This window comes from Staurois parvus, unplaced genomic scaffold (assembly GCF_062004578.1).
Source record: "Staurois parvus isolate SC_StPar_1 unplaced genomic scaffold, SC_StPar_1.0 ptg000068l, whole genome shotgun sequence".
NCBI lineage: Eukaryota > Metazoa > Chordata > Amphibia > Anura > Ranidae > Staurois > Staurois parvus.
In genome coordinates this window covers 6,233,109-6,245,627 of record NW_028317864.1, presented here as the reverse complement: position 1 = coordinate 6,245,627, position 12,519 = coordinate 6,233,109, and the positions used below count along the sequence as shown (strand labels likewise).

At 42.9% G+C, this 12,519-nt stretch overlaps 1 protein-coding gene across 1 annotated transcript in view; it reads left to right on the top strand.

The window, feature by feature from the left end:
- The window catches only part of LOC149469514 (torsin-1A-like), a 58,250-nt gene extending 48,142 nt beyond the window's left edge, over window positions 1-10,108 (top strand). Inside the window, exon 5 of the mRNA XM_089669071.1 lies at window positions 7,777-10,108. Within this exon, the coding sequence (XP_089525197.1) occupies window positions 7,777-8,021 (245 nt within the window). The 3' untranslated portion in view covers window positions 8,022-10,108. The remainder of the gene's footprint in view (window positions 1-7,776) is intronic.
- The last annotated feature ends 2,411 nt before the right edge of the window (window positions 10,109-12,519 follow it).

Sequence of the window (12,519 nt, the reverse complement as noted above, 5' to 3'; positions counted from 1 at the left end):
GTAAAGTCAATTTGAAGATGTGTAAAAGGTGTTGTGGGGTAAGGCAGGTGTTGATGCATGGCTTTATTTGGGTTGTTTCTGATACATGTGATGCATTTTTTCACATAATCTTGTACTAACTCCGCCATTCCTGTGGTATAAAAATCTTTTTGGAGTTGTTTTAGGGTTGCCTTTCCATCCTATATGTCCTATCCTATGGTATTGTGCAATGTATATTGGGGCGCTACACCGTGGGATGCATGGTATCCCCTCTTTGCAGATTAATCCAGTCCTTGGATTCTTCTGTAAAATAGGGTAGCACCAGTCTTCGAGCTCCTTTGTGAAAGCTGACTGCTACAAAGTTGTGATCAATTGGGAATCATCTGGGAAGATGGGGCATAAAGTGGGCATCTGCAGTAAAGCAAATTGTTGTTGAACTACCTTTTTTGCTTCATAATCTGCTAGAGCGTTACCTTTTGTTATATCATCATCCCCTTTGGTATGTGCTCTGCAGTGTATGACAGCAAATTCCTTGAGAAGTGTGAGAGCCTTAAACAAATTGGCTACTAGTAGGGAATGGGCAATATTTTTCCCATCAGCTCCTATGTAGCCTCTGAGAAGCCATAATACACCATGGTCATACACTGTTCCATAGGCATATTTAGAATCCGTGTAAATAGTGACAAACTGATCTTTGTACAGTTCACATGCTCTAGTGAAAACAATCAATTCAGCAGCCTGGGCTGATTGAAAAAGGGATTTGTCATTTGGCCTAGTGCAGAAGCCATCTATGAAAACAACATCAGCATTTGGGATTGGAATCTTTAATAAATCTAGTCTGGGTGAAATATTAGCCTCAATGGATTTGAAGCAGTCATGAGCCTCGGGTCCTAGATCGTTTCACAATTTGAGACCCAACAGTTCGTTTAGAATCAGTGCTGGACCTGAGTTGTTTGCGCTATACTTGTTATGCAACATGGGGTTGCTCATCAAGATAATCTCATATCCGCTGAATCATTGGGAGAACATGTGCTGAGTGTGTATATTTCTTAGTAAAATAGCTACATTATGTGTAGTGTGCAATATCATAGGGTGTCCTAAAGTGAATAACATAGACATCTCCACAGCCATAACATAAAATGCCAACACTTTGAGACACGCAGGCATGCCTTGGACCTGAACTGGCACCATTTTTGAGAAAAAAACTACAGGGCAAAGTCTGCCTCCGTGCTCCTGGGCGAGTACACCAGCCATGGTCTTACAATTGTCCCTTGCATACACATGAAACATTTTTACATAATCAGGAAGGCTAAGGCCTGGGGCAGTTACCATTACATTTTTCAAATACACATATGCATCAACCATGTCATCTGACCACTTAACAATTTCTGACATTTTCTCTGGGTTGTGACTTATCATAATAGGAACAGTCAGGTATCCACTGGCGGCAGTAACCAATGGCTCCAAGAAAGGAGAGCATGTCTTTCTTGGTTTGTGGGCGGGCAAGTTTCAGGAGAGCCACAGCTCTCTTTGGACTGACTTTCCTTTCCTCCTTTTGTAAGCACAAAACCCAGATATTCAACACTTATTTTACACCATTGTAGTTTTCTCTTTGACACTTTGTGTCCACCTTCAAAAAGACATTTCAACAAACTCTCCTCATCCCTCAGGCCAGCCCCCTTAGTGAGACTGCAGAGGCAGATGATATCCGCGTACTGCAGCAGGACTGACCCATAGTCCGGTGTCCACTCCCTCAGAGTGACCTGGAGAACAGTTGAGTAGACTACAGAAAAATCTACAAAAAACCCTGAGGCATTAAACAGAAACCAAAAATGGGCTGTGTCTCTGCATCAACAAGGACGCTAAAAAATGCATTTACTAAATCAATTACTGAAAAACATTCAGCATCAGACGGTATGGCTGTAAAAAAGACGGAATGTCAAACACCAACAGAACAATGTTTTGTAACACAGTCAATGTCCTCTATTTCTAAACATTTAATTATTAATAATGTGTCTCCTACAGTGAGAAATGGATATTGCATGGTTTGTATCTGGTTCTACCTGCCTGTCCGGGACTGAAAATTTTATCTATTCCTGCTTTATTTGCCAAGTCTACTAATAGGGACCCTGATATCTCTTTTAATCCTTCAGCAGAAAAGTTCCCTCATCCTGTGTGGAATCAGGAATTCCTTGGGTGGGGGTTCAAGTTAGTCTTCCACCGCGTCCTGGACTGGGACGGTGGATGGGGCTGTGGGTTGGATTTGCTGCTGTGCTGCAATAAAAAAATCACGTCCTCTTTGGAGAAGGAAGGATATATTCTGACAGTACGGAGCTGACAGTACGGAGCGGGTCTAGTAACACATAACCACTTATCACTCTCAACAAAAAATAGACAATAAGAACTTAAATATTGACTCTATTTCAATTACTTTGACCCGTTCACTTACCAACCGGGTTCACTTATTTTCATAAACAAATTATCTTATACTATATGCATTTGATAGTAGAAGCAAAGAAAAGAAAGTTGGTTACCCTCAACAGACTAGTTAAGACTCTGTAATTAACCTAGACCCCGTCTAGGTATTTCAAATGTAGACCCCGTCTACATAAATCACCTTTCCTTATCTGAGTCTCCCGGAGACTCAATGAAGTATTCCCGGAATACTCCTGTCACAATTCAGAGATCGAGAGTTTAGTCAGAGCCCACGGACAGCCGGACAGACAGACAGATTTTGTTTATCTTACTGAGTGACCGCAAACGGGTTGACCTCCCGATCTCGGTGGGACCTCCAATTGAAAGGTTGTCCATAGCCCCTGGCTATCAGTCTTTATAGTCGGTTTCAGGTACGGACGCGTCGGGGAGATTGACTTCATCTCAGAAAAGACAACAGACATACACATACACACAGTGATAGTTGAAATCAATCTCTCAAGTTTATTAGCGGGAAGAAAATTAATATAACAGAAAAAAGAAAGGTGGGGGCACAGAGTATCAAAAAGCTGAGTTGTCAATAATTGATTGGCTGAATACAAAAAGACAACATTGACGTAAATTCTGAAAAGTGATGAGAAGCGGAGTTTCATTTTCCCAACAATAAAGAAAGTTTCTACATTGTTTTAACAATAGGTCTTCAGTGATTTCGGTCTGTACACTTACCACCCAGACTTACTACTCATACAAAACAAATTATCTTATACTTCTATATGTAGAAAATAATAAACTTTAGACACAGAATGAGTGACTATAGGCAATCTCCCTGAGATTTCTTAGTCTCCCGGAGACAATTTTACTAACACTCCCGGAGTGTTCTGCTCCCAGAGCACATATTGGCTTAAATGGATATCGGACTAATCAGAGCCTCCCAGTTTCCTTGTATCCAACTTGTACAGGTTATATAGAAAATAATTCTACTTACCGGACAAGTGGATGGTCACTGAGCGGGTGATGCCGATATCCCGGACGAGCCCCGAAAACTGTTGGTTCTATTGACCCTTAGACCCCTGGTCTAAGTTCTCTGTCACTCGTTCTGTCTCCTCAGGCCTGGAGAAGCATTGGTTACAAGTAATCACACATGAGACCGTCTTGTAAGTAACCAAAAACTTCTAATTTATTCCACAACAAAAGCTCTCTTATATAGTACAATATAACGTGCAAGTGAGAATACAAGCATTTACGTCAATCCTGAATAATGATGAGAAGCAAAATTTAATTTTCCCAAGAATAAGGAATGTCTATAATATTACATAAAAACTTATCTGCTACATACAATAGAATCTTGCTAGATACTTTTCAAGGCTGTGAACATGATCTTTCTCAGGCATTTGTAATTAGTTATAAGTAACAAACAATTATTTTCTCATGGAACAGAAATATTTGACATTTAATTGTATCATAACAGAAACAGGTGCTTGTTAATACAAAGAAATAATTGGATACTTTTACCGTCTCTACCAAGGCTAAGCTAAGATAAAAGATAGAAGAATTTTGTGAGTATAGTTCTGTAATACATAACTGACATAGCATATTTTCATTAACTCATTCTGGGTATAATACAAAACAATTAATCAACATGGAATATAAAATGGAGTGGAAAAACAAAATGACAGACCTAAAAGACATACATTTCCCTTCAAGCACGAAATATAAAACCAAAATAATTCAACAAAAACCAGCCTTCCTCTGAACTGAACACTGAAAGTCAAACCTCCTCAGCTCATCCACGTGCAATATACAGTATTAGATAGACATTCTAATCCAACAAAAGCACATTTTTACCGTATGTATACAGCTATATCCCCAATTCCTATTCAAGGGTTGATGGGACAATAGTTATCTCACAATAGGCCCGAAGAGATTCCACCACTTAACAGCCTGTCCTTAACTAATTGTGTTGGTGCTAATCCCGGTGTCCCCAACCAGACATCCCAGACGTTCGTAAATTTCTGGGCACATCCTCTATGCTGATAAATTAGTTTTTCTCTAATTAGATTATCGTTAACAGCTTTAATCCATTGAATATAGGAAAGAGGTGTGGGAGATAACCATTTCTGAGCTGTAAGCTTCTGAGCAATAAACAGCACTCTAAGGATAGCTGTCCCCTGCAGTTATTGAACCCAAAAGCAACATGTATTACTTGGCTTCAAGGTACAGAGCTGTCATTCCCTGGCTACTGTAGCTGGGAATATCTCTAAGAGGACCTGTTACCTGCCCATGCTATACCACAGAGGACCTGTTAGCCCCCTTGTGATAGCAAAAGTTAAGGCGTAAATTCACCTTTATGGGAAAAAATGAACTTACACTGTACACCGTAGACATCGCCCAGTCCCTGCTGTACTTATCTCAGACAGTACAGCAGTCTAGGGATTTGAAATTCCAGCTCCTCTCACTCCTCTTTCTGCAGCACTTCTGGAATGGATCACAAAATCACTCTGATCTGTCCTGGAAATGCTGCAGAAAGAAGAGTGAGAAAAGGGATTTAAAATCTCTAGACTGCTGCATCATCAGCCATGAAGGTAAGTAGAGCGGGGACTGGGGAAGTGGTGGGGGGGAGGGGAGGGAGTACGGTATTCATCTTTTAATTTTTTCTGGAAAGGTGAACTAACCCTTTAAATTAACCACTTGCCTACCAGGCACTTATACCCCCTTATTTACCAGGCCAATTTTCAGCTTTCAGCTCTGCCGCACTTTTATTGACAATTGCGCGGTCATGCAACATTATACCCATATGAAATTTTGATCATTTTTTTCTCACAAATAGAGCTTTCTTTTGGTGGCATTTAATCGCCGCTGGGCGCTTTACTTTTTGCGCTATAAATAAAAAAATTGCAAAAAATGTGAAAAAAAAAAAAGTTTCTTTGTTTCTATTATAAAATTTTTCAAATAGGTAATTTTTCTCCTTCACTGATGTGCGTTGATGAGGCAGCACTAATGGGCACTGATAGGCGGCACTGATGGGCACTGATAGGCAGCACTAAAGGGCACTGATAGGCAGTACTAATGAGGTGGCACGGATAGGCGGCACTGATAGACAGTACTAATGAGGTGTCACGGATAGGCGGCACTGATAGACAGCACTAATGAGGTGTCACGGATAGGCGGCACTAATATGCAGCACTGATAGGCGGCACTGATAGGTGACACCGATGATGGGTACTGATAGACGGCACTGACTGGCATCACTGCTGGGCACTGACTGGCGGCACTGACTGGCACAACCGCTGGACACTGACTGGTGGTACTGACTGGCAGCACTGGTGGGCAGCACTGGTGGGTGGCACTGGTGGGCAGCACTGGTGGGTGGGCACATGTGGGTGGCACTGGTGGGCACAGGTGGGTGGCACTGGTGGGCACAGGTGGGTGGCACTGGTGGGCACAGGTGGGTGGGCACAGGTGGGTGGCACTGCTGGGCACAGGTAGGTGGCACTTCTGGGCACAGGTGTGTGACACTGCAGAGTGGCACAGGTGGGTGCACTGCTGGGCACAGGTGGGTGCACTGCTGGGCACAGGTGGATGATCTGCTGGGCACAGGTGGGCGGAGCTAGTGGGCGCACTGCTGGGCACAGGTGGGCGGAACTTGCGGGTGCCACTGCTGGGCACCGATCATCAGGGCACTGATCATCAGTGCCGATCCTCGCTCTGACAACTGCCGGTTCTCGGCAGTACTTTCCTCACGATCTGACAGCGTGAGGAAAGTGCAGCCAAGAACCGGCACTTGCATTTCCCTCTGATCAGCGTGTCATTGGACACCGCTGATCACGTGGTAAAAGGCCGCTGTGATTGGCCTTTTACCACATCACGTGATCAGCTGTGTCCGTAGGACACAGCGATCACGGAGATCGCCGGGTGCGCGCCCCCTGGGGTGCGCAGGAGAGCGCGTTCTGGGAGGACGTCATATGACGTCCACTCAGAACTGGCAGTGCAGCCATCATTCGGCTATCTGCGGTCGGCAACAAGTTAAATATGAGAAAAACATATCCCTCTATAGTGTGAACTTGTCTCAATTAAGAGCACTAAGTGTGATTTTTGTCTGCTGCTTTGTTCCTCTGCTATCAGCATGAATCACTTCTGACAAGTTTTCCTGACATCAAGAAAAAAAAGGTGACAGGGAATGGAGACTCGATCAGATTGACAGTCCCAACTTTATTTATGTAAGCTCTGTGAAGGGGGTGTGTCCTGTCCCTCCAATCAGCTTCCAGAGCTTTCCTTACTGAGCTCTGCAGAGTGTACTTTCATCTCTCCGCCCTCTTTTTTTCTAAAGCCTCAGACAAGCTTTATAAGTTTTGGACTTTGAACTAATGTAGAAGAAAATACTGCAGATAAACAGGTACAAGTCATCTTTTTCACCTCTATGTATCACCTGAGGTCAGGCACTTCTCTGGGTATATGTAAGGGTTTACAACCACTTTAAATCTCTCAGCAGCCCTTTCCCTACACTGAATGCAGATGATTTACTAAGGCAGAAGAGCATGTTCACTTTTTTCTGCAAGGTCAGACAAGCTGTATAAATTCTGCCCTTTTGAATGCAGAGAAGAGATGACAGCAGATAAACAGGTACAATTTATGTAGGAGAGTTTGTTTCATCTCTGTGTATTGCCTGAGAAAAGTCACTTAACAATGTTTAAAAGCACCCCTCCCACACACCCCAACACAAACCTGCAGCATAAGGCTCAAGTGTATGTAAACATAAACTGTGCTACAAGTTGAGTGTCGCCCAGGGGCGGACTGACCATTTGGAAACTCGGGCACTGCCCGAGGGCCCTGGGTCAGTAGGGGGCCCCATGAGATACCCCTGGTAGCTTTTTCATAGGCTTTTTTGAGTTTAGCAAGGACACAGGGGCCCCATGATCCCCTATTGCCCGGGGGCCCCATGAGTTGTCAGTCTGCCCCTGGTGTCGCCATAACCATCGGAGTGAGTGCAATCATTCTAGGGCCATAATTCATGCTTAGCTCTAAACGGATAACCTGTAAAGGCTTTTAAAGTGTGCCATATGTAGTATTTTCCAGTAGTAGATATAATATTGTGTTTGTACTAAAATTTAATTTATTGTATTTTTTCTGAAAAAATAACTGTTCAAATATCATGTTCTTTGAAAAAAAATTGCAACTGCTACTGATTTATTCTATGAAAATTGTTTGTGGGTTTTAAAGTAATTTCTAGCAAAAAAAGATGTCAACATGTGTTCACAACGTAAAAAAATTGCCCCAGTAGAAAAGTAGTTAAAGAAAATATCTTGTTTGAATATGGTTGATCAGATGACTCACTGCACTGTTAATCCACTGTGTTTTTATCCCCAGGTGGCTTTTGGCACAGCAGCCTGATTGACAAGAATTTGATTGACTTCTTTGTCCCTTTCCTACCGCTGGAGTACAGACATGTAAAGCAGTGCATCATAGCGGAGCTAAGAAATCGGGGGCTAACGCCCAATGAAGAGCTGGTATCCCGTGTGGCCAACGGGATGACTTATTTCCCCAACGATACTCGAATGTTCTCTGTTAAAGGCTGTAAACCCATCGCAAGAAAACTAGACTTCCTGGTTTAGCCAGATGCTAATCAGTGAAGGCCCAATCCTCTGCTTTATCCTTGTACTGGGTGTACAAGGTTTGGGTTTTTCGTGAATGCACATATAGCCAAGCTTCTCAGGTTCTCTCCAGCACTGCCTACACTGGTACTAATAGAGGTGATAGTATTCCTTGACTCCTCTCACAGTCCCTTCTTTCCTGATGTATTCAGCCTTTTCTAGGTAAACCTACACATTTTATGGCTGAATATTCATGGGTTTGCATAAACCTAATTGTGGTCGGTTCTCTTTTTAATGTTGACATTTTCGCCCACCAAAACTCAACTGATTCATCCAACTTATTTTTAAGGCCCTTTCGTTGCATTGACAAAATACAGCTAATTTGGCGAACATTTAACATGGAGCACAAATTCTCACTTGGGTAAAATATATATTATATATACTGTTATATATTTTATGTTGTATGGGGAAGTTTTAAAATGGCAATTAACATAACTTTGAATTGATTTTGAATGTATTTTTCATATTACAACCAGTGTACGTACCTGAATTTGACTTGCTATCAATGGCACCCTTGCAATCCCCTGCACAGCAGCATTCAGGTTAGGAACCAATCAAGTAACCTTGGAAATACATTGACGAACATGCTGATAGGAGTAGATAGCAGAGTGAGTAGAGGGATGATATTATTGGTCTGCTGTTGCTCTTTCACTGTACAGTCAGCAGGTTGGTGTACAGAAGACACCACTCTATTCATTAAATAGAATGGAACCGCTCTGGTCACATGATTTCTTGGCAGGTTTTGTGTAGAGAAGAGATCTCGAACATTGGCTGCAAATACCTGGAAGATGACATCACTCACAGGATTACTATTACTATGGAGCATTTGTTGTCAGCTGTCCCTCCTACACTGAAGCCACCACTGACAGCTGATCATGGGATCAGACTGGAGCAGCTTCCAAATAGGTAAGTGTAGACCTCTTTTCCTTACAGAGTTAGATAGAATAGGCTTAGAATGGGGGTGGGAGTAGGTTTAGCCTTGAGTCTCTAGTACACACAATCAGAAAACTGAATTAAAAAAATACCACTTTTGAAATGATTGTGCAATAATCTGATCGTAAGTGTCGCGAACATGCGCACCAGAGGCAGGACGCAGCCTCCATTTTGTTAAGAATCTCCATTTTCTCCCCTCATACTTTTCCCCCTCCCTCTCGGAGAGGCTCAGTGACATATGGCAGAGTGTGTGTGTGTGTTAAAAGTGTCACAGGCAGAGCACAGCAGGGAACCCCAGAGCTATAAACCATTTCTGAGCGAAATGCTGGGTTGTCTACCAGAGCTGTACAATTTAACACCTCGTAAAAAGATAACGCAGCCTTCCCAGGAGTTCAAAAGACATTCCAAGGAAGCACACCAGATAACCTTTTTAAAAGATCCATTTTTCCCCTATGTCTCATATCTTGGAATATGAGAGACTTACATAAAACACAGGCATACCGTCAGATTGGCCAAGAGGAGGCGAAGAGTTTGATAGGTCACTCGCCTTGTCTCGAATACATAGGGAAGCAAAAAAGTAGATCTCGTGAACCATTCAGTGTAGAATTTCATAATTCATATCTAATCAATCCTTAGACGTGTCTGCATAATAATCTACCCGAGGGTGGAATGTCACTTGTGCATAGGAAAAGTTAGGAGCAAAATATGAGTTAGGAGAGATTCTGGCTCTAGTTGAGGTATCCGCCCGACGATCCCTCCCTAAACGGGGCATTGGTCCTTGACTTCAGAGACACCCCCTGCTAGGGAACAACAAAATGGGCTGTCAGGCCTAAGAGAGCTAAGTTGAAGAATTCTCCCATTTAACATCAATACCACCTGGGGAGACCCGCACCCTTTCGCTCTGAAACTTGATCTGCTAACCCAGGACTTTGGCAAGTACTTTAACCCTTTAACCTCTCTCTGTTATCTCTTTGCTGTGCTGTTGTTCTCTGTATATATATTTATATATATATATATATATATATATATATATATATGTTCTTTTTTCTGTAAATATTTTTATTGCACCCCTTTTTGACTTTCAGTAATAAATCTTTCCTTTTGAAAGTGTTGAACTGTTTCTATAGCTTTTAATTGCAATTTTATGAATTTCTGCCTCTAAAAAGAGCGCTACTGTGTTTGTTTAACCATCTGTATAACCGGCCTACGGTGACCGTGTTAGGGAGACGATTATCTCAATCATTATAGTGTTATTGCAGGTATAGCCGAGTTTCCTCTTTCTCTGTACAAAAAGGAGATGGTGGCAGTGTGAAGGGTTAATTGCGTAATTAACCTGAACCAGTAACAATCGCTCAGGCTGCTGGTACTTAGATTATGGTCCAATTAGCTGGAAAATCGTTGTGCAGGGTGCAGCTGGGTGTGGCATTGTTACGCACGTGACATCATGGTTTTAGATTGGCTAGTCCTTCGGTCATGAGTTTGGTGAGAAGGGCTGGGTCATCACATATTGGTGACAGCGATCGTGGGATCGTCGCATATTGGTGGCAGCGATCCCGCGTCCATCACAGTAAGTACACAGCTTTCATCCAAAATCATTCAAAGGAAAAAACACGATTTTTGTCTAATCGCTTTCCCGTCGCCCTATAGCAGATATACTGCTACAGGGCGGCAGGGGTGCGCAAAATCATGTGTATATATACGTGATTTTGAATTTCCAGGTAGTGGGCGTGCGCGAGCCCTACCCGCGCCGCTATTCGCAACCTTGGCTGTCAATCACCGGGTCCCGGCCGGTGATTACTCGCCAGCTCCCAGTGATCGAGCAGCATTACTGACGCAGGCAGAGAACTGTACGTAAACAATACAGATCTCCCCTGTCAGCTTCTGCACACTGCTATGCATGGCTTTTCACTGGTGTCACATGTAACATGTGGCTTTAATCCATTGTTGTGCTGTGGCTTTATTACGCATGTATTCTTGGCAAATTAACAGACTTAAAGGTTGATTTACTAAAGGCAGATAGTCTGTGCACTCCGCAAGTGCAACTGCTCAAGAGCTTAGTAAATGAGCAGAAGCTCTGCTGACTTCCACCATCCAATCATGTTCAAGCAAAAATGCAGTTTTTACATTTCCTAGCACTCGAGTATTCTTTGCAAAGTGGAGCTTCACCTCATTTACTGGAGAAACTGCATTTGCAGAGTGCACAGTCTATTTGCCTTTAGTAAATCAACTGCTTAATGCCATGGACGTGCCTTGGGGTGTTTATACGTGAAGTACAGATTTTATAATCGTAAAGAGTAGAAAACATAATTTTTCGAATTTGAAAGCTAACAAATGGCCTGCGGCTTCATTACTTTTCAATCACTGACTGGAGACATACTGCTGACTTCACTTGCTGCATGCCAGTGAAATGAAGAAGGTTCAGGGGTCAGAAATTGCAGCTTAAACAGAAACTAATGTAACAACCTCCAGGTTTAGCTAGATAGGTTTCTAGACTTTTTTTTAGATGGCTTTTTAGTGGCTGAGTAGCAGTCTGGAATGAGTCAACATGTAAATGATCACCTCAGGACAGGCTGAGAGGGTCTACAGGTCAGGGCTTCTGCAGCCTTCCCACCTTTCCAGAAATCTGAAAACTTTCTGGAACAGAGGTGGAGGAGGGGAAGATGCCCAGATCTGCATGTTTGAGGGACCTTGGCCAAACTTCTGGCAGGAGGCTGGGCATGGTGAGCAAGGCAACCCTCAAATATCAGAGAGCCTAGGGTGCAGTGTAGGGTGGAAGATTGAGGAAAGCTGGAGCCTTGGAGGGGGTCCCAGGGAGGCGAGCCGACCTACAGGCTGAATGCTGGAAAAGAGGATCTCCTCTGCCTTAATGTCTCTGGAGGAGAACAGCCTGTGCAGCAAGAAGGGAGCAAGCCCAGCGTAAGTCCTTAAGGCAGCCACCAATCCACTAAGCTAACAGGAGAGGACAGTGTAAGAACTCCTACACCCCCTGGGTCAGATAGGGCAGTCAGGTGTAATACCCAATTAGCTTCACATCTGGGACTGTTCAGATTGGCAGCCTGGCACCAACAACCACGCCACATTCAGAGTCACCTAAATCCCCTTTCTTCTCCATTCTCAGTTTGAACTTCACAGAGGTGTATTCTCCACTCCTAGATGCCTAAATGCATTGAATTGCTGCCTTGCGATTGACTGATTACCAATTTGTGTTACTAAGCAATTAATAGGTGTACCTAATAAAGGGGCCGGTGAGTGTGTATGCAACTACTGTAGAATTACATATACATGAAAGACCATAGTATACACTTTTGTAAAAATAACAAATAGGTACAATAGAAAATTCATTAAAAAAACTGTAATATTGCTATCCAATTTGTTGCTAAAACATAATATACAATAGCAAGGCAATATATGCCCCCATATACACACTGCCCTTATCATGTACTCTATACAGCTAATCTAATCCTTCTGCTAATGATAAAAAAATAGTAGGACTGTGATAGTTTTTTACGCCACAGCTAATTGTATT